At 36.1% G+C, this 23,726-nt stretch overlaps 1 protein-coding gene across 1 annotated transcript; it reads left to right on the top strand.

The window, feature by feature from the left end:
* Positions 1 to 5,203: 5,203 nt before the first annotated feature.
* LOC126759645 (venom carboxylesterase-6-like) lies at positions 5,204 to 17,256 on the top strand. Its single transcript, XM_050474607.1, has 8 exons — positions 5,204 to 5,514; positions 13,711 to 13,854; positions 13,916 to 14,255; positions 14,318 to 14,520; positions 14,591 to 14,938; positions 15,002 to 15,167; positions 15,251 to 15,386; positions 16,843 to 17,256. Exons 1-8 carry the CDS (start codon positions 5,221 to 5,223, stop codon positions 17,054 to 17,056), a joined length of 1,845 nt encoding a protein of 614 aa, XP_050330564.1. The 5' UTR covers positions 5,204 to 5,220; the 3' UTR covers positions 17,057 to 17,256.
* Positions 17,257 to 23,726: the final 6,470 nt, after the last annotated feature.

The raw sequence follows: 23,726 nt of genomic DNA, 5'->3' as shown, positions 1-23,726 counted from the left end.
GTGTGTGTATGGGCAGAGACATTCATTGGTCCACATTTCTTCAAATATGAAGCCGTACAGCATCAGTTAATAGGGAACACTATAGATGAATGACTTTTTAACTGGATTGGAGGATGTTTTTGTGATCCTAACGGTCGCTACATGCCATACAGCCAACGAAACAATCAATCTATTGAAGGGAATTTTGTCGCGTCGTGGGCCTGGCCTCCAAAATCATGTGAGTTTAAAGCGCTGGACTATTATTTGTGGAGTTATAAGAAATCGCTTGCCAACGCAGCTTATCTGCGAGACGATTGACGCCTTAAAAAATAACATTCGATGCGGTATCAAGCAAATTGTAGACTCTTGGATTATTCCTACTTAATTTTTGTTAAGGTCGTAAGCTCAATCTTTAAAATCTTTATGGTAGTCTAAACATTTTAATACTGCGCTAATTTAATCGATGCTGCATAAAATTGTGCAAGGTAAGAAAAAAAACTTCAGGCTAGTACTCTGTAGTAAATAGCTCCCAGAACAAAAAGTTTAAAGTAGACACATTTTCTTTTTTCGATGGAAAGTTTGAGAGCACACATGTGTCGGGCCTCTGGTAAATGGAAAGCTGTCAGCGAAACGTCAGCTTATATATCAGCTTATTAGCCGTCAGTTTGTCCGTATGATAGATAAAAGATGGTTAAAGTTTTTCTCTCTCCCATGAAGTAATATTTAATCCGGTGGTTCCTTGAGAGAGATATGAGTTAGAAGTAAATAAGGTCCTACTCTAAAAAAATACACACTACCACTAAATTACCGACTATCAGAATTCATTGATATATTGATAAAGAATAAAATTACTATCTCTGTACAAAAATTGTCAAACTGCAGCTTTAACACATACTAGGATGTACAAGGTCTGTCGCAAAAGAAACAGGACTGTTAAAAAAAACAACAAAAAATTAATATTTTTCAAAAGTTATATTTTTTTATTCAAAGTAGTTTCCTTGTGCTTCGATACAGCGTTTAGCCCGGTCAATTAGCATTTCAAGTGAGCGTTTAAGGTCATTTTTCGGAATTCTCTTGAGAATATCGGTCGTCGCCTTTTGGATAGCTGAAATGTCCTGAAACCAGTGTCCTTTCATGGGCAAATGAAGTTTTCCAAATAGGTAAAAATCACAGCAGGGTGCCAGATCAGGTGAGTAGGGTGAGTGATTAATGGTTAATATGGAGTTTTTTGTCAAAAAATCAGTGACAAGCGTCGACCGATGACACGGCGCATTATCGTGCAACAGGCGCCAGGACCCTGCCTCACGGTATTGTGGTCGAGCACGACGAATGCGTGACAAAAGACGCTTCATAACACCAAGGTAAAACACAGCATTAATCGTTTGGCCAGGTGGGACGAACTCTCGGTGTACAATACCCTCGGAATCGTAAAAACAAATCAGCATTGTCTTTATTTTTGACTTCTGAAGACGACCGACTTTTGATCGTCACAGAGGTCCTCACGACCTTCTTGGAATCGCTTAAACCACTCATGCACATTACTACGGGATAGGCACTGATCACCATAAACTTTTTTCATCATTTGAAATGTTTCAGTAAACGTTTTCCCAAGTTTAAAACAAAATTTGATATTTGCTCTTTGTTCAAAATGCATTTTACGACCGATGACCAAAAGCTGCTGTCACTTTTTGATCGATAACATCGATTGTAGTTATCCAATTGTCTTAAAATTTTTACGAAATGTCAACAAGTGATCAAACTTTTTATTTCATATACCCACTAATAGGTGGCGCCACCAGAAACAGTTATATTTAAAAAGTTCTGTTTCTTTTGCGACAGACTGTATATGTATAAGCTCACTCTATAAATCAAAAGTTGTGGCAAAAAAATCTTCTGCCATTTTTATTTTAATTTATTGTGGGCACAGTCGTCGCATACCATTTTTTTAGTTTTTTTCTAAAAATATTTTGAATTAGGTATTCATACAGTATGAAATTAATTTTAGCCTCTCAAGTTGACTTTTGCAATGCCTTATTGGTCGGAAGCCAAGTATGTCTAGGTAAGCTAGCAAAGAGACGTCGCCAACTCTTATTGCAGCTGTACCATCTACCGTTACTTTTTTCCACTACTTAACCGCATAAAAAGCTTCAAAGTTTTACAAACATATAACCACTTGTGTTTTATGAAATTTTGTTTGTTTCGCTCATTCTTATTTCTCAAATTTTATATTTTCGTTTTCCTTTGAAATTATTAGCGCAATTGAAAGAATACGAAGAGACTAAGAAAATGTCAAACAAAACCTGCAATTTCGTAATTGCAACTAAAAAGAGAAGCACTGCGCAAGAAAAGGATGGATGGACTGTGTGTTATATCTAAAAGTTTCAGTAGAGAAATTAGGTCCAATATGTGTACTGCTTTCTGATATCTCATGACGCTAGAAGAATAAAGCTGTGATTATTTCATCATTAATCTGGAGTTTTTTTGGAAGTCTTTGAAATCATAATAAAGGAAAGGAAAAAGGAACCAGCAAATGTTTCATTTAATAAATAGTGTGTTTCATTGGCTGTTTGGAATGTAGCGCCGTCTTGTTGGAGCCAAATGCCGTTCACATCCTCCAATTGAGGCAAAAAAGTAGTCACTAGCCATGACCTAATACCGCACCCCATTGACTGTAACATTATCACCGGCTTCATTTTTCAAGATGTATTGTATGTACCAATGATCTTCTCTGGCCACAGAGCGCACCTTTTGAAGCTGTAACGGCTTCTCAGTAATGACAAGTGCATTATGATCACTCTAAATGCTGCGAATTTGTTTATTTACGTACCCATTCAATATTCATGCTTGTGAAAATCGGGTTCACTGGTCATTTCGTTTTGGGCTCATTCACCGAACGTGTGATGCGCTTGATGATCGTTCGACCTCATTGATTCCACACATGTACCTGAATCTCAAATATCCGATCCGGAGAACGAGTATGAGTTATTTCAGTGAATTAAAACAAATCCGAACATTTTATTATATTATTTCAGAAAAGGATTATCTCTGAATTTCAATTGTATATCCCATTTATTGACCGATATTTTCGGTTAAAAGTCAACTATAGACACTGGGGTCCACATATGCTGTACCTAAGGGCTTGGATAGTTTTGGTTGGATTTGAGCAATTTTTGCTCATAAGTTGCCATGCTTTAAATTAATTCTATCTACGAAGTCGACGAAGGACCCCGCATACCAAGTCTCATCCAGATATCTCAATTTTTACTCAAGTTACAGCTTGCAGGGACGGACAGATAGACAGTCACTCGGATTTCAACTCGTCTCGCCAAATTAGTTAAATTAGTCATATACAGCCTTAACTATATTAGCAGTAAAATCCAATCTCATATATCAATAGACTCATTCGTGGATCACTTTTGTAATAAGAATAGTTCGAGAAGAATGTCATTCTTCATATCAATTTATTGCATAACATTAAATACTGTTATCCATTATATGCCAGTTTCGTAATAACAACCCATTGATTTAAAATTAATATATTTAAAAATTGCTTTATATACTTTTCGATAAATAATTATTACGAACTCACAGCACGTATCACCATTTAACACCAGACTATAAAATTATTCTCAATAAGTAATGACGTTTAATAGAATTTAGTATGCCAGGCTTGTATAAATAGCAATTTAAAAATGTTTTTTTATCAGAAAAAAGCACAGAAAACCGGAATTTCATATAATATATGTAAAAAGCCTACAATCTCAGAGTATCATATGATAAAAATACTCATTAGTATAAATCAATCGGATGTCAGTGCACCTCATTTTAATAAAATGTGAAGCACGATTATTGATCGCCCGTTTTCTTGCTTTCCTTTTTGTATGTAAATTCTACAAATACTTATAATACTAATAAAAAATTACACAAGTAGATTCTTCAAATTTTTTGCCCTGCCCCCTTTTAATTATTAACGGATTAGGGTTACCACAAATCAGTTTTCAAAATTGTGAAAATGAAACTCAAGTATTGATACCCACTTTAACTTAGACCTAAATCCGAAATGTAACACCCAGAAGTAAATATATAAAATATATATACAAATGATCAGAGAGGCGAGCTGAGTCAATTTAGTCATATCCGTCTCTCAGTCTGTCTGCATATACGCGGAAATTCCTGTTATTTTTTGAGATATCGTTCTGAAATTTTTTATCCGTTCTTTTCTTCCCAAGAAGCTGTTAATTTATCGGAACCGCTGATGGACGGAGCGATCGGAATTAAACGCTTATTTGGAAAACCTTTTCATTAAAAGAAATATCTTCACGAAATTTGACATGGAATTTTTTTTTAAGACAACAAAGCCATCTCCGGCGAAATTGTTTAGAACGAATCACTATACATGTAGTAGTTGTCGTACAAACTGAACGATCGAAAACCGAGTCCTAAATTTTCAAGTTGATCCGAGTAAGTTTAAGAGACACAGCCTAGAGAACTTGTGCGCTCGAGGCTAGCTAGGCCAAGTGCGCCGTCTTTAAACGCATTTTTCTCGAAACTGTGTTTTTGAAGTTGGTTTGCAAGATTTCTCGAGAACTACTTAACCGATTTTCGTGAAATTTTGCACAGGTCTTTTAGATATAATTCTTAAAGGTTTGAACGAAAGATTTTTTTTTCGATTACAACTCTTTGAAAAAGAATGTCGCGAAGTTACCACTGAAATTTTCCTTTTTTTTTTTGTAAAAATGTCTGCAAAAATCCAATTTTCAGTCTTTTTTCTTTGGTCCAAGTTCTAATCTATGATTTTAACTAAAACACGTATTTTTCACTTTGGATGATCCTGTAAGGGGTTATGCTGCCAATGCGGGCGCATCTTTTTTCCGAGGGCTCAACGGAAATGGCGTCGCAATGGCCGAGTTTAAAATTGTTTTTTTCCAAAAATTTCAGAATTTCTCTTTTAATAGCGTATGTTTGTAACATTAAAAAATTCTGATAGAATATTTCAAAAATTGTTGAAAAAATACTGTTTTTTACCTGAGGGTTACCTTAATCTGGTCACCCTAAAAAACCGGCGACCGAAAAATCTCAGTTATTCCAAACCGAGTACGACTGTATCTATGCACGCATTCACACACAACACCCATACACTCAAGCCCAGCTTTGATACTGTCGCTGTAGTGACTTTTAACCAAACTTGAGAAATGCTTAAAATCGGCAACAATCGTCGCGATCGTTTCAGTACGCGCAGAAATGTCCGATACAAACGATCGTCAATTGGCAAAAGAGCTGCGAACGCGGCGACAGCATCGCACATGCGTCAACGGTTTATTCGGCGTCGCAACTTTAACCGTCGCGTTATTTCTATTTACGCTCTGTCTTCGTTTCGACACGAGCGCGGCGCGCACGGCGGATGTGTTGAAGGTGGAGCTGCCACATGGCGGAGTCCTGGTCGGCCGCCATCGCACCTCGCACAGTGGCCGACACATGCGCGCCTTTATGGGCGTGCCGTATGCGCTGCCGCCTGTGGGCGAATTGCGCTTTAAGGTGTGTTTCAGCACATTTTGTGTGTGTGTGTGTGTATATGTGGTAGTGAAATAAAGAAGGCGACAAAACAAAACTAATTAATTAATTACCTAATTAAAACAAAAGTTTAATGCAAATTGCGAACTTTTGCGTCGATTTCCAAATGCTAATGAAGTGGCGAAATATTTTTTATTAATTTTTGTTGTTTTTTGTGCCATAAAATTTTGTTAGAAATTTGCAGTCCGGTTTTTTCGAATGCTTCGATCAGTGAGTTGCGCACACGCGCTGTTTTTATGTTGTTGTCGTGTTGTTACGCTTGACAGGGCACTTTAATAACGGTCTGCCCAAAAAAATTGCCCACAGCAAATAGATGCTGGGACGTTTAAGGGCCTCCCAAGCATGTGCCAGAGATATATTTTCTGCTATCTCATTGCATTAGGAAAGCACAACAACAACAATAGCAATAACTACAACATTTTCTAGTAATTGTAATATTTTTTTTGCTTACACAGTTCGTTGAACGATAGGCATGCGCAAATATGGAATACATAAACTAATTCAGCAAGCGGTTAGTATTTAATTAGCGGATTTAACAAAAAAAGCATAAAACATATATACAAATTAGCATATTCGACAGTCCAAAGCTTGTGTTGTCAATTTGCGCTGTTGCAGCAAAAACAAACAAGTGCAAAACTACGGCCTAGTGAGTAATATAAGCACGTGCCAGCGCCGTGGGGTGGTCCTCATTTGCATATGCTTATATATGAATATAAACATACATATGTATGTACATATGTACATATGTAGATAGAGAATGAAAGTTTTGATTTCTAGTTTTCAATGGAATGATCCAATGTGAAATAATGATCACTGCATAAGCTTAAATGTAATGAACCAAAATTTTACGATTTTTTTCTTATGATGTTTTTAAACTTCATAAAAATGTTAAAATTTTTATAAAAATAAATAATTATGATTTCTTATAAAAATATTAATAATTTCAAAGATTAATATTGGGTAGTCGAAAAAGTCTTTTCGTATTTTGCCAATAGATGTCGTTGCAGTCGTATATCTCCAGTCCAACCAATCACATTGCGTCATGCCATATAGTGTTGGAAAGGTGAGATTTTAAGCTTCATTTAACCAAAGAAAATTAAATTAAATTCGGGGAAGTTGAAAAAAAAGTTACAGCTTTTCAAAAATAAGTGAAAATAATGAAGAAATACGTAATATTTTGAAATTTTTGTATAAAAAAGGGAAGAATACCAATAAAATTTGTGAAGTTTAGGGAGACGATGCTGTATGAGTTCGTGTAGCACAACAATGGTTCCTCGCTTCCATTCTGGCATTTTCGGTGTGAAAGGTGCACCTCGCTCTGGTCGACCTATCGTTGAAAAAGTCGATGAAATTATGGAAAAGATTGACCAGAAAAGTCACCTCCACAGCCATTCATCATCAAACGGTTTTGAACCATTTAAAAAAGGCTGGCTACAAAAAAAAGCTCGATGTTTGGTTACCACATGAATTGCCTGTGAAAAATTTAATGGACCGAATTAACATCTGCGATTCTTTACTGAAACGAAATTAAATCGAACCATTTTTGAACCGAATGGTAACAGGATACGAAAAGTGGATCAAATACGACAATAATGTGCGAAAAAGATCAAGGTCCAAGCGTGGTGAAGGTCAACAAATAGTCGCAAAGCAGGGCTTTACACCTCGAAAGATTATGCAGAGTGTTTGATTAGATTGGAAAGAAATCATCCACTACGAGCTCCTCCAACCAGGTCGAACGATTGATTCTACATTTTACTGTCAACAGCTGATGAGATTGAAGCAAGCAATCGAAAAAAACGGCCAGAACTGATCAACAGAAAGGACTTTGTCTCCCATCAGGACAACGCTAGACCACAAACATCATTGATGACTAGGCAAAAACTGGAAGAGCACGGCTGGGAAGTTTTGATGCATCCACCATATAGCCCTGACCTTGCACCATCAGATTATCATTTGTTTCGGTCAATGCAGAACTCCCTTAATGGAGTGAAGTTGGCTTCAAGAGTCGCAGTTTTTCGCCGAGAAACCAGAAAAGTTTTACACTGATGTAATAATGTTTCTAGCCGAAAAATGGCAAAAAGTGGTTGACTAAAATGATACATACATATTTGGTTAAAGTTAAAGTTCATTATAAATAAAAAACTAAGTTCAAGTTTGATTAGAAATACGAAAAGACTACCCAATATATAGTACGTGTATATTCACATACAAATATCGATATTACTAAAGAGCAAAATCTGCATTTAGAGTTATTTGCCAATGGAATTTTGCTTCGGAATCTACCTCATCCAGCACACCAATATAATACGGTCTCGGTCCACATTAGTAAATTGTCATCGGTCTGTTGACTGACTGCTACTAAGCAGTCTCTTCAGCTGAACTGTGTCGCTTGGCTGCTACCTGCTGGCAGTTCAAGCTTAAAACGTAGCAAGACTATTTCACCGCTTTCAGTGGATTCTGGGAGCTTCTTTGTAAGCTCCTCATTGATTGGCGGTTGCAGCTGCACCCTTTCCAGCAAGTAGGCAGCACGTCGCTACACCGCATACCTTACTTTCACTGGGTCATCGATCTTGAAACTCGGCCATTTCCTGACAGACGCACTAGAGGAGCCACGCTTTGGCTACAGGATTTGGTTTCGGCTGTCAATTGTATTGTTGCCTTCTTGTAGCCAGTCTTCACTTGAACTACCTTGCTAGTTTCACCCTTTCCTTCTAGACCGAGCTTGACAGCTTTGGCTGTTCTCGAGCTCCCTACAAACGCTGCCCTCTTCTAGGAACAACCAACGTAGCTCCCTCTGGCTTTTTTACAGGAGATCCGGACTCCTTTAAATTCTTTAAATTTGTGTTGTTTTCAGTACGGCTCATATTTTGAGACGCACAGGTATATGGGCGAATATTTCCGCTTACACATAGCTCACGCTACGCAAGTAAGAGCATCTTATTATAGAGGGCGCCCGGTTTCCTTAAGCTCTATTTTAGACTAGGCTATATAAGGACCCTCATCCAGGTTGATCTTCGGCACAGGTCGCATAATAACTTGATCCAGTCGTTTCTGGTTTCCTAGAAAGTACATATACTTTTGTTATTTTGAAAAGTTTATCTGAAACATAAACAAAGCTGTAATGGATAGAAATCTGAATAATTCATTTTTTTAATGTCTTAAAATAATAAAATACATTTCAAATTGTTTGCTTCCAAACACTCTTCAATTTCGTAACGTATGGTCTTATAACACTATATGACTCTCAAAGCTTCAATATTTAAATTCGGTTTAACATACTCCTTCTTCTTTATTGGCGTAGACACTGCTTACGCGGTTATAGCTGAGTTTACAACAGCGCGCCAGTCGTTCTTCCTTTTTGCTGTTTGGCGGCAATTAGAGATTCCAAATGTAGCTTGGTCCTTCTCCACCTGATCTCCCCAATAGAGTGGAGGTCTTCCTCTGCTTCTCCCGGCGCGTACTGCATCGAATACTATCAGAGTTGAAATCCATTCGGATGACATGACCTAGCCACCGTAGCCGTTGTCTCTTAATTCCCTGAACTATGTGAATGTCGTCGTATATCTAGTGAAGCTTATCGTTCCATCGACTGCGATATGCGCCGTTGTCAATGCGGAAAGGACCATAAGGCTTCCGCAGAACCTTTCTCTCGAATATAGTAGATACTATATACTCAATATAAAGAGCCCATGGTGAGTTTCCTTAATATCGGGTGATTTTTTAAGAGCTTGATAACTTTTTTTAAAAAAACGCATAAAAGACATATCATATTGGATTATGTTGACCGCGGCTGCGTCTTAGGTGGTCCATTCGGAAAGTCCAATTTTACTTTTTCCTTCTGCGGGTTGAAAAAGTTTTCCATACTAGAACTTGATTATAATCGGTCAGTTTGTACGGCAAATATATTCTATAGTGGTATCATATCGGTGGTTCCAACAAAAGAGCAACTTCTTGGGGAAAAGTATGTGTGCAATATTTCAAATCGATATCCCAAAAGTTTAGGGACGACTTCACAGACAGATGGACGGATAGACATACGGACTTGGCTAAATCGACACAGCTCCTCTCGAAGTTTATGTATAGATTTATACATTTTATTGAGCCTCGGAAAGTTCAATATTTCAAATCGATATCTTTTTGAGCAAAACGGAACATACGGACCTGGCTAAATCGGTTCGAAGTTTTGTTTACATTTTATTGAGCCTCGGAAAGTTCCTTATCTTTTTGAGCAAAACGGATTTTGGCGGGTTCAAGTTTTTTACAATTTTTTTGATCGCCTATGCTGTATTTTCTGTGACACCAGTCAGAATAATTACTGCGTAAAATAATGAGTTCGTTTCGTTCAGTTTTGAGGTTGAGAGGAATTACGACTTTCACTTTTGCATTTCGTTTCGATTAGTGTAATTCCCTTGTTTTGCTAAATGCAATTATATTGAATAATTTTGCATTCGATTACTAACTGGAAATTATAGTGAAGGCTCGTCGTGGCATCAGCATTAGTATATAAATACAGATATACGCAAACGTCAGTCCAGAAAAACAGCATTTCCGGTACAGTTACGTTTGAATAATATTTTGTAATGTTTACATCGAATGACGGTACTTTTTATTTTCCCTTTCAATGGAAAATTTACTCTTTATAAAGGCGTGGCCGATAAAATGGTAAACAATTCCTGTAAAGAGTCACATTTCATTCAAATTTACATATTTATGTAATTTATGGGACACTATTTTTTTTTTACTCAATGCGCCTGTAAGCATTAGCCACGTGATTCCCACACTCATTCATGTAACACATATTGTACAGGCATATGCATGGCCAAAATCAAATGATGCAAGTAATCTTAAAATGAGGTAATAACTAATTGAGAAAGAGACTGTTTTGGTACGTTATTACTGTTGATCCATTGGAACAGTAAAGAGGTGAAGTGCAGATTTCATTCATTAGTATTCTTACGTTTAATTACACTTATTAATACGAGTATTACGCGACACGCCTATTTCTCTATTTCCTCTACACATCTAAATATGCATATACATATATTGGCTTTATTTTCTACTTGGTTTTGCAGCACATATTTTGAATTTCTACAACTATGCAAATATTTTGTAGTGTTACAAGACACCTAGTTTATTTTTTTTAAATATCATATTGTCTTACATACGTTCCACATACAATACACATAAGACTTGCATATATTTCTTGCAGATTTTATGTTTCTAATTAATTATTCAACATAATTTCTACATTTTGTAAAATATCATTACATTCCACAAGCGATACACATGTGATATATGTTCCACAGCTGCGTAAATTTTTTGTAGTGGTACAACACACTTAAAGTTTGTGTTTATTTTTATTTTGTAAAGTACCAACTTGTTTTACATACATTCCACATACAATCCACATATGTTTTGTACATGTTTCTTGGCGATTTTACATTTCTAATAAATTATTCTACATAATTTCTATATATTTGTAACATATGAATTTGTTCCACATGCGATCCACATATTAAATATGTTCCACACTTTTATGGATTTTCTGCAGTGATAAGACATCTTGAGTTCAGTTATAATTTTGTCGAATATTAATTTGCTCAACATACGTTCTACACACGATCCACATCTTAAATTCAGCAATATTTTTTTTCAAAAAGCAATTTGTTCAAAATCGTTTAACACACGATCTTCTCATACATATGTTTCACGTATATTTCAGAGAGATTTCTTATATCTAATTAAATATTCTATATAATTTATTTCCTGAGCACATTAAGGCCAATATCTTTTTCGTTCCACACAAGATCCACATTTGTTTTACGCATATTTGAGATAGATTTCTTATTTTTAATTACAATCTACATAATTTATTTCCTGAACACATTGAGCAACCAATATCTTTTTCGTTTCGCACTTCTCTTTAGAATGAAAATGAAAGCAGACTGATTACGATTAATACATTTACAGTTAATACATTAACTCCTAAACGCACAAACGCATTATATTCAAAAAACGAAGGCAAATTATGAAAGCAGCTAGATCAAGTGTACTTGTTAATGCTAATTTACACCACATTATAGCAATAGACAAAATTAAATTTGCATAACTGGTGTTACCAAGCGGAATGCAAAAAATTCTGGCTACGATTTCAGTTTTTTTTAATTTTTGTTCGAATTAATTAAAAAAAATGTAAAAATCGCTAAGAATTTTTCAGTTACTCAATCCAACCAAAATTTCTCTAATACCTTTTTATTATTGTTTGTCAATATATTTCGTTCTAGTTAATTCTGCGAAGTTTATTCAATGTTAATGTATGCAAAATTATTCGTTATGCCAATTAGTGAGGCTTTTAACTTTGTTATTCTCGAAATGAAATGTCAATACCGCTGTCAATATGTAAATAAGTGAACCCATTACGAAATGATAGACTCTTATTTACGATATCGTTCCGAGATTATAAAATAACCCATTTACATATAATTTAATACATGTGCTCCAGTTATTTGCCAGTTAGAAAACTCAACTAAATATCCACTAAAGGTCAATTTTGAGGTAAAAAGGTCTTTAGCAATGCTTCATTACTGTACATTTACATATATGTTAGAAAGCAGCTTTCTGGAAGGATGTCTTATTGCCTCTAATAGCCAAACTAGGGTCTGCCAATATCGTGTTGTTGATACCACAATTCGAACCAAATGGTACATTTTTGGGAATGCAATTGCGTTTCCTGAATCTCACGATTAATTGACTCACCCCAATTTTAACAACAATTTCATTTTTTGGCGAAGCCATTAAGCCAGAAATGAGCCTCAACTGTGAAGATGATTTTTCGATGAACGTGAATTCGTGAATTTTTCTGAGAATATGAATTTGCTTAATAATCTTGGACAATTTCCAAGGGTAGAACAAAAGTGAAACGTGAAATGATCTGCTAACCGAAGTGTTCTCTCTATAAATCCATTGATTGATGCGATGTGTGGGAAGGTGCCACGTCTTGTTGAAACCAAATGTCCCCGAAATGACAAACTTCAATTTCAGGCATCCTAGCGCGATAATGGTCGCCATTGACGGTTACGCTCTCACCGGCATCATTTTTGAAGAAATATGGACCGATGATTCCACTGACCTACAAGCCATACCAAACCGTTATTTTTTTTTTTGATGAAATGGCTCTCTTGAATCTCTTCAGATTGCTCTTCGTCCCAAATACTGCAATTTTGCTTGTTGACATACTCTTTGAACCAGAAATGGGTCCCATCACTGAACAAAATTTTGCTCGAAAATATTGGAACTTCTTGGAACTTTTCAAGAGCCCATAGAGCGAAGCGTTGTCGTTTGGGAAGATCGAGCTGCTTCAGTTCTTGCTGAAACTGTATTTTGTACGCTTTCAATTTAAGGTCTCGATGTAAAATGCGCCACGTCGTTCCATGCGTCAGTCCGAGTTGCAGCGAACGGCGCGAAATCGACTCTGGATGGTGTTCGTGAACACTCTCAGCTACGGCTGCTATATTTTCTGGAATGCTGGGTCTCAAGATGGGTTGCGAATAATACGCTCAGTAGCCCGAAACACATTCTTTACAGAACGTGAATTTTCGTAATAAATTTGAACGATTTCTTAACGTTGTTCAGGCGTAAGACTTTCCACGATGAAATTCCGAACAATACCGAACAAAGACAACATGACAGCTTGATACGACTGAGGCGCGATTTGTCAAAAAAGGGCTATTGAAAAAAGTACCTCTACTTGGATCACCCGTTATATATTTGAACTACTGTCTAAGACCGTTATAAAATCAAAAATTGAGAATATTATGAATGAATATTATTAGTTGATTGAAAAGAACCCTAGAAATAAGAGTGACAGATCAAGTGGTACCAATTCTATGTACTTGTATTGGGGCGAGTGTTAATTCCGATCAGTTTCCGTAATATCCATATATTTATGGATCAAATACGAGCCGGCATTATTTACTGTGCTTGAGCTTCTAAAGCGCCGTATTAAAAATAAATAATATAATAATTCCACTTCATTAGTATTCGTGAAGTGAACCGTGACAAGCGCGAAACGTTTAAGCCGTTTGTTTCCTCTCGCATAACACACAAAACACTTAAAGTTATAATTAAATATAGCAATAAATTTAAAACAATTTAACACAGCCACCTGTACCGTATGGCGCATGGGCTGGAGAGAAACATGTCATTAAGGATTCACCAATTTGTATGCAGCGTGATCCTTATCGTCGTGATATGGAAATCGAAGGTAGTGAGGATTGTCTGTATCTAAATGTGTATACGCCGGAGGTAAGCTACAAACTTAACACTTTATATGTGCGTTACTGAGAGAACTTCGTACTCTTCACAGGAACACAATCAGACGGGTCCCTTGCCTGTCATGATCTATTTTCACGGTGGCGGTTTTCAATGTGGTTCCGGCGTTAGCAGCTTTTATGGACCGGAATTTTTACTCGATCGCGATGTTATTTTGGTGATCGGCAACTATCGTGTCGGCCCACTCGGTTTTCTGAGTACTGAAACGCTCGATTGTCCCGGTAATTTCGGTTTGAAAGATCAAGTGGAGATTTTACGTTGGGTACAGACAAATATCGCAGCCTTTGGTGGCGATCCACAAAGTGTAACGATATTTGGTAATAGCGCAGGTGGCGCCAGTGTTACATACCATATGCTCTCGAACTCTTCTAAGGGTAATGCTAACTTGAAATACTTGTGTTAATACATTAGAGGAATTTTACTGTCTATTCCAAAGGTCTCTTCCACAAAGCCATTATACAATCGGGCACATACTACAACCCGTGGGCGCAACCACAGTACGAGGGTATTTCAGCGAGGCGCACACGCCAAGCCGCACAATTAGTGGGTTGTGATGATCAAGCAAAGTGGCCGGAACTATTGAAGTGCTTGCGTGACGCAAGCGCCGAAAAAGTAGTTGCTACCGTCTACCAGTTGTTCGTGAGTTTGCGCATTCCATTAAAATAACATAACCGAATTTGATTAACGATTCATCCATTTAAATTCTAAGGAATGGGACTTTGATCCCATGGTGCCATATCAACCGGTTGTGGAGCCACCACATGAGGGCGCGTTTCTCACTATTTCACCACGCGAAGTTGAAATACCGCACGGCTTCTCGCTACCTATAATGATTGGCGCCACATCTGAGGAAGGCCTACTTAAGACTGCTCCGCTGCTTAATGTGCCTGGCGTTTTAGATGATTACAAACAAAATTTCGATTGGATACTACCAATTCAACTGCAATACGATCACCATGCACCAGAAGTACGTAAAGAGATGACGCGTAAAATTGTAGAGTTCTACTTCAAAGAAGGACATAACTATGACAAATACAATCACCAAAATATAACTGATGTAAGCCATTATCTCAATGATTACATGATTATGTAAACTCCTCGAATATTTGTTATTTGTTAGCTCATCTCAGATGGCTGGTTCATTGCGGGTATCGATGAGTACTTACGCCAGCGCGTGCTAGCCGAAAAATCTGTGAAAATGCCTCCCTTTTATGTGTACCTTTTCGAACATCGCAGTCCAGCAAGTTTCTCTGAGCTCTTCAAAGGCGGCAGAGAGGATTATTATGGTAATAATGCGATGAAAAGACTTGGTTTTATGTCATTAAAAGTACAGTTAATTTAAAAAAATTAAATTATATTTTCTCTCTAGGTGCTTGTCACGCTGAAGAGCTACAATACCTATTCCCTGTAGCTCTAGAGTTATTTGTCAGTGCGTCACCGACAAAATCTGATAGAGATCTGCGCGAAGCCATGCTCGATATGTGGGTTAATTTCGCAAAAGAAGGGTGAGTTTACAAGTTGTGGGTTTCCAGAAGTTATAGTGATATACATACATCGGTTCCATATACCTTTCTCGTTGTTGGTTGCCTAGTCTCGCGTACCTTTTAAGCTACCATTTGGAGCTTTTGGATCGAATACTTTCGTTGATGAAGGGTTGACACCAAGGAGATACCGGTCTTCAGTTCTCTTTGGTCTCTCCTTCTTCCTAGTTCTTCTAACCTCAGTAGTTCGCTTTCTCATTTTTCTCTAGCACTGTTCAGTAATTATTACTAGAGTAGAAAGAAAAACCTTACCAATGACAATCGAATGTCAATGGATAGTACAACATCGATAGGGTCCTCTACTCCTACAAATCTATTGAAGCTTTAAGGTTACGATTGTCCCAGATTTCTGGGTTTTGTTTTGTACACCCCTTGCTTGACATGACCCCATAAACAATTCTGATGAAGTCATGCCAGGTGTCCTTGTGGGCCAGTGAAAAATAGAGTTTCTTGATATTATCATAATTTGTTTTCAAATTTTCGTTGGAGATCCGCTATAACCGGTCTGGCTATGTGTGCAGTTGCTTCATCTTGCTGGAGCCAAACGCTATTGAAAGGTATACGTCTTCGGCACAGTTTTGGGTAAAAAAACTCTTTCAACATCTTTAAATAATGGTGCCCATTACCAGTTACTGTTACATTGTTTTCTTCAAAGAACTATGGCCCGACAATATACCTTGACGAAACTGTGCACCACCTAGTGACTTGTTCTGGATGAAGTTGCGTCTCGTGAATTATTTATGGATTTAATTCACTTAATATATGGCAATTTTGCTTGTTGACATTACCGTTTAGATCAAAATGTCTAATGAGGCCAGACATAAACAGGCAATTTATCAAGCTATTGTCTTCTTCGGTCATTTCAATCTTTTTTTTTTGGCGAATAGGCAAATCTAGAGAGTTTAACCTGCCTGTTCTTTAAACTTTGTACGTAAACAGGTTTAAGTCGTCATGAATTATTCGTTGTAATGACCGTCTGCTAACTCCAATTGCGCTGACAAGTTGCTAGTCGAAACTCTTGGATTTGCCTGAATTGATGATGCAATAGCCGCAATTGTTTCTTGAATACGAATATACGGATATCGATGATACGGTCTTCTTGCGATACTTCCAGATTCGGTAAACATTTTTACCAACCTCTTAATGGCCCATCTGCTCAGGGAAGAGCCGCAAAAATCCCGTCAGAATTCCTTTTGTACGGAATTGACGGACTGCAAAACATGATAACGCAACACTGTCCAAACCCTCTGTTTGGTAACCCAAGCACTCATTTTTTGTTTAATTTTAAACAATAACCTGCCAAAAAATTACGATTTGTTTTTGTAGTACGATTCGTGCATCACTCCGTAATTAGTACTATAAATTTTATAAACTTTCATTCAATAAACATATTCAAATTCTTCCTTACGACCTGAAACAGCAATCCAACTCCTGCTAACTCAAAACTCACACACTGGGACCCGACAACTGGCTATCCGGTAAACTATGCCCGCTTGGGTCACAAAACACCCGAGGAGTTCACCATCCTACAAATGGAACGTGACATTTATGCCGATCGCGTGGAGTTCTGGCATAAACTTAAAGCCCACATTCCAGCCGAGGAGCGCAAGGAGAACCTAAGAGATGAATTGTGAAGTAAAATTTCTACTAAGAAATAAATAATAATAATTAAGTGTAAATATAGCAGCGAAAAGTCTTCGTATAAGATAATTTCGAAATGTGTAAAACCAATATTCATTACTATGTACATATTTTAATGTAAATGAGATTAATAACTTTTTTTATAATTTTGTAAATCAACAGTAAAGTGTGTTAGTTTTTATAGTGGTATATACTCTTTTCGTGTTTTATTATAAATCCTAAAAAGATTTATGTAATATCCACGGTACTTTAATTAACGGTTTCAGTCTTCCTTAGTAACACTACGGTCGTGTGATAGATTCACCGAAATATCTATAAATATAGCGAATGCACATTTTTGGTTTATTTTTTTTTTTTAGAAAAGGAGTCCGCCAAATGCTATTATAACTCTTTTTGTTTACTATAAACTTTAGAGAAAGTAGAACTTTACTTTAGAAGTAATTTAGAAAAAATTGCTATTAGACCTTTCTTTCACTAAAAAATTAAACTGATGATGCTGCTATTCTAAACAAATCTACATGTCTGTTTCCTTTTGGGAAATTGCGATAACTTCGTACACACAGAAAACTCAGCGACTACTTTAGTTAATTATTAGTTATAGCTATTTCTTCGTATAGAATAAACTAAACATAACTAAAATATTACCTACAAATATAGGAACATTGTCTAATCTATTCTCAAATATAAAAAAAAACTCAAGTAAAACAAAAACACTGATAATTATTTGCAAAAAAATTCATTTTTAGACCAGAAGTGGAAAAACACATTGAACATCAACTTTGATTGTCACAGTTACAACCGATCAATCAACATCAACTTTGAAAATTTTTGTACTTTAAACTTCCGTATCAGATTTCTTGTTTTGATAAGAAAACTTTGTTTTAAAAACCCAACCCGTGGCCTGCCTACAGCAATTTCACGTGACTTCTAGTCGAAATATCATATATCAGCCAAAACTCATCCAAATAGAACTAACCTTGGCAATCTTATGTTGGCATAGGCGCGACTTCGGATTAAAACCACGCCTTATTCACATATACCTACAAGTAATATAATTTCAACTTCTATAAAAGGCTTTCACTTTACAATAAGTAAATAAGACATCAATAAAGATTTCGGAACAAAGTGCAAAATGTCTGCTTAAAAATATTGAGATCGGAATATATCTTTTCAAGAACAGATGGCGTTTTTGAGGCCCTTACTCCTTATGGTTGACTTTATATCGAAACTACAGGTACAAGATAACTTAAAGAAAATGATTGGTTTGTTGAAGAGGGAGGTCGAACTTAAGCAATTAGCTGGCCTATTCTGCTCCCAAGTAGTTTAATGAAGCTATTCAGCAACTCGGTGGATTTGATAAAATAACAGATTTTATTACACCCTAACTTATCTTCTAATTAGACACCATAAAGGCTGTTATAGCCGAGAATGATTAAAAGATTTGCTAGCTGCTATATAAATTCCGCGATTTCCTTACTTTTTTTGCTCTTCCAACATGTTGCTGCAGAATAGAATAGTTTTGTTCACCAGACGATTGTACATATCACCTAATAAACTAATCGAGATAGAAATAGGGTTATATATGTATGTATATATAAATGATTCTTAGTAGAAAAAAATTTCTAGTTCGTAGCTCGTAATCAGACCACTGCCACGCCCACAAATCGTCATTAAGCGAAAACATATAAAGTGCCATAACTAAGCACTAAGTTAATATATAGAACTGTAATTTGGCACAAACAAAATTTTTTGAAAAATTGACCGTGACCCCGCCCTCTAATTAGCTTAATGTACATATCTCCTAAACCACAAATATTGTAAGAACTCCAACAGTGTAAAAAAGGATGAAATCGAAAGATAACCCCGCTCACTCCCCATATAACGGTACTGTTAAAAACTACTAAAAGCGCAATAAAATATTAAATACAAGTAGCCAGAGACATTAAATTTAACCTCTGAGATGGTATGATAGGGCTTTATGGGAGCCGGTGTGAATTTAGCTCGTAACGACGGGCGAAACCACGCCTACTTCCCATGTAGCAAAATTTTAAATTCCATTTGATTTACTTTATCTTTAAAATTGCCCAAATCCAACCAAAACTGTTCAAGCCCCTAGGTACCGAATATGTGGACCACAGTGCCTATAGTTGACTTTTTTCAGTGTACAGGATATACAATTGAAATTCTAAGAGCATCTTTTCCTGACAATCTGTGTAAAAATAGATTAAGGTCAATACTTTCCTGAACCTCTATACCTAATATAAAGATTTTCGAAGTTCCGGGTGACTTTATTCTCCATATATCAGCCAATATTTGAACTATCTCAATGAAAATGAGAGAACGTGTTTTACTCACAACAGTGTATCTTTGTGCCTAAAATAGATAAAATTGGGGTAAAACTTGACCTAGCCCCCATATAACTAATATCAGGATTTTCGAACATCCGGCTGACTTTACTCCTTATGATTGGTGATTGTATGTAAGGTGGCTTAATAAAACCCAGGGAATTTATGTTAAATATGTGGCATGATAATAGTTAAAAGATAAAATCAGTCAATATATAACTTACATATTGACTGTGTATATAAAATTGCTTAGATTCCGATCATCCGTTTGACGTTTTTCACCTTAAAGTATTTCTCTGGTTTTGACGCTTGCAAGTTGTATACAATGTTCGGTTGTACTAGAACTCAGCCCTTCTCCACTTGTTTATAATTATATACGTATAAGCGCTTAATTGTACATACATTTGATTATTTGTAGGTAAGTAAGTACTTATTTGCAATAATTCGCTACAAAGCAATACATATTTGCTACATTCGTACTCCGCATGCATATATGTAGTACTATATAAAGGCGCCTGATATGTATTATTATTATATGTACATATACTACATACATATACTATCATATAGAATGTGTTTAGCATTTATTAGTTTTTTATTAATGCTTACATACATACTTTTACACCTACAACTAACATGTTAATTAAGGGGTCAGTAGGGTAATCTGGCCTGTTTTTTTTTGACACTTTTTTTTCATAGAAATTTTTATTCCATATCATGAGTTATATCGTGGAGTATATAAACAAATTTTTTTCGGAATTTTTTGATGACATCTGTCGGAGAAATGGCTGTATGAATGAGATGCGTTTTTTCACTGGCGGACACGATTTCTCATGTCTGGATCATCTGAAACACAGAAACCCAATTTATTCTTAAAAAGTACGTGAATTGTTATAGTCCCTACTAGAATCATGAAAAAATATTCATAAATAAAAAAGTGATTTACGTTTTTTTTTTTTTTAATTTTTGCCCATGTTTTTTTTTATATAAATTTTGTCGTAACATTGTCAATAAATTATAAAAAATTATGAATCTAGTAGGGACGATAGCCAGGCATTTCATGAACATTTAAAAAAAATTAAGAAAATCGGTTGAGTTGTTCGACCGGAATCATATCTGCCAGTTTAAAAAAGTGTGTTTTGAGAAAAACGCGTTTAAAGTTTGAGGTACTGAAAAAGCATACAAAGATGGGCACTCAGAGCGCTCCGAACGTCGAGCGGTGTTATTATTTTTGGGCCTTTTTCGAAACCTTCCAATGATAAGGTGGGTTGCTATATTAATTCTAAGGGTATAATGGAACAGAAAATGCAAAAAAATCGGTTGCACCGAAGCTAAATACCCTTCACAGGTGCATTTCTGTTAGTAACTATGTGTTCAGTTTGTATGGAAGCTATATGCTATAGTTAACCGATCTGAACCATTTCTTCGGAGATTACATTGTTGCTTTAGGAAATAATATATACCAAATTTCGTGAATATATCTTATCAAATGTGAAAGTTTTCCATACAAGCATTTGATTCCGATCGTTCAGTTTGTATGGCAGCTATATGTTATAGTGGTCCGATATCGGCCGTTCCGACAAATGAGCAGCTTCTTGAAGAGAAAATGACGTTTGCAAAATTTCAAAACGATATCTTAAAAACTGAGGGACAAGTTCGTATATATACAGACAGACAGACGGACGGACAGACAGACGGACATGGCTAAATCGACTCAGCTTGAAATACTGATCATTTATATATATATAATAATATATAATATTAATATTATATTTATAGGGTCTCCGACGATTCCTTCTGGGTGTTACAAACTTCGTGACAAACTTAATATACCCTGTTCAGGGTATAAAAATGGAAAATAGATTACCCTACTGACCCCTTAAAAAGTTCCCAGATTGACACATCGATAAATAGCGATACTAGAATTAAATCAATATGATTTTTAGTTAGCACCAACCTTCAAAAGGTGCGTTTATAAATTTGTCGGATCATTAGTTTGTGAATTATATGATTTTGAGTGAAGCCGCTTTTGTTACTGTGAAAAAAATTTATTAAAAGGAATTTCGCATGTTGATAAAATATGGTAATTTTAGAAGGAAAAAACTACAGTTGAAGCAAAACCTTGGCTTGATGACGAGTTTGCGGACATTGCCCCGGGAAAATCAACCATCACGAATTGGTATGCTAAGTTTAGACGTGGTGAAATGAGCACCGAAGACGCTGAGGACAGTGGGCGCCCTAAAAAGGCCGTTACCGACGAAAACATCAAAAAAAGTCCACAAAATAATTTTGGATGACCGTAAAGTGAAGTTATTCAAGATAGCAGACACTCTAGAAACATCAACGGAACGTGTACATCATGTGATTCAGTAATATTTGGGATATGAGAAAGCCCTGTGCAAAGTGGGGACCGCGCGAGCTCACTTTTGACTAAAAATAACGACGAGTTGATGACTCGGAGCAATTTTCGAAAATATTCAAGCGTAATAAAGCCGATCTTTTGCGTCGATATGGGACAATAAATGAATCATAGCCACATCGTTTTACTCCGGAGTCCAAACGACGGTCAACCGAATGGGCAGCACACGATGAACCCGCTCCAAAGCGTGGAAAATCCCAAGCGTCGGCTGGCAAGGTTATGGTGTCTGTATTGTGGAATACTCATGGAATACTTTTTATTGACTACCTTGAAATAGAAAGAACTATCAACAGCGATTATTACATAGCGTTATTGCACCGTTTGAAAGACGAAGTAGCCAAAGAGGCCGCAATAGAAGAAAAAGAGAGTGCGGTTTCACGCAGACAATGCACCGTTTTACTAGTAAGTGTATACGATGGCAAAAATCCATCAATTGGGCTTCGAGTTGCCTCAGCACTCACCCTTTTCTGCAGATCTGGCCATCAGCTGTTTTTTTTTTGTTCACAGATCTAAAAAGAGTGCTCGGGGAATGGAAAAAAAATTTCGGCGAATGAAAAAGTGATTGGCGAAACTGAAGCCAATTTTACTCCAAATTGGCATCGAAAATTTGGAGCATCGCTATAATCGTAGCACCCTTGAAGGGAACTATGTTCAATAAAAACAACAAATTTGCCAAACAAATTGCTTTACTATAGTAGGTCTAATTGAACTGTTATGTATCTTACAAAAGATAATAAAGATAACTATAAATAATGTGTAATTTACTGGCGTTAAGTGCATTCTTTGTATCCCCTTCGTCGGTTGCCTTTGATTCACAAGTGCATTTCAAATGTGATAACGATATGGTAAATAATACGATATTTGCTAACTCAATATACTCATTAAAGATTATATTCACGTATTTTTATTATACTATATAACCATATAATGCTAGAATATACAAGTAAACTTTTTGAATCTAGCGCCCCTGGTGGCGCCATCTACTTGTATATCATTGTACACATAAATATACATATATCCATTATCGTAACAATATTAACACCTGACATGTAACCCGGTTGAAATGCGCTCTCAGCTTCTCAAATGGCTCTCTTTATCACTGAATTTGCATTTATTCTATTTTATAGCTTAAGCTTAATTGAATTAATATATTTACTCACATATAATATATACGAGTATGTTTAATTTGTTTTTGCTAATAAGTTACGTTTTATTGCGATTGATAATCATAAACCCATAATCATAAGAGCCTTTAAGAAAGCGTACTGCGATCTGGCATTTCAGAATTTTAGTTCCAAGTTCATACGTTAGCGTAGAGGGGTTATCACAATTTAATCTTGCATGCAAATTCTCTAATCCATTATTAAACTTCACATTCCTCAGAATTATTCGACTTATTGACCTTACTAATTTGAAATTGACATTAATGCAAATTTAATTTAAATTTTCAGCTCAAAAAACTACATATTCACGTTTTTTAATGCATATTAACGCCTTCAAAATACGGTTCTAAGGCAATACAAGCCTGCCAACGCTTAATAAAATTCTCAATACACTTATTATAACCCTCGGCTGGGATGAACTTTAGTGTCTTCAACGAATTTTGTTTTTTTTTTCGAGTTTTGATTGTTGAACGGCTTCGATGTCACATTCATAAATTCAGCTCTTGTCACCAGTAATGAGGCGTTTGAAAATGGTCTCTAGTTACGTTGTCAAACATCTCTTTAGCAACCTCTCATTGCGGTCATAATTGCAAAACATTCAGATCTTCTGCACTGGCACATCATAACCAAAAGATTAACCATATTCGTTCCGCAAGAGATATTGTGATTTTCTTTTAGTTCTTTAAATCCAACACTATGATTTTCAAACACCTTTTCTTTCATTTTCAATCTTATA

Source organism: Bactrocera neohumeralis, chromosome 5 (genome assembly GCF_024586455.1).
Source record: "Bactrocera neohumeralis isolate Rockhampton chromosome 5, APGP_CSIRO_Bneo_wtdbg2-racon-allhic-juicebox.fasta_v2, whole genome shotgun sequence".
Classification (NCBI taxonomy): domain Eukaryota; kingdom Metazoa; phylum Arthropoda; class Insecta; order Diptera; family Tephritidae; genus Bactrocera; species Bactrocera neohumeralis.
Note: the sequence above shows the minus strand (reverse complement) of the source record. Positions and strands in the feature narration are given on the sequence as shown.

Bases quoted from the DNA above. Each gene is read 5' to 3' on its own strand.
- LOC126759645 (XM_050474607.1), top strand. From the start codon at position 5,221: ATGTCCGATACAAACGATCGTCAATTGGCAAAAGAGCTGCGAACGCGG. The intron at 13,855-13,915 runs GTAAGCTACAAA...TACTCTTCACAG, and splicing joins TAAATGTGTATACGCCGGAG to GAACACAATCAGACGGGTCC. The intron at 14,521-14,590 runs GTGAGTTTGCGC...TTAAATTCTAAG, and splicing joins CTACCGTCTACCAGTTGTTC to GAATGGGACTTTGATCCCAT.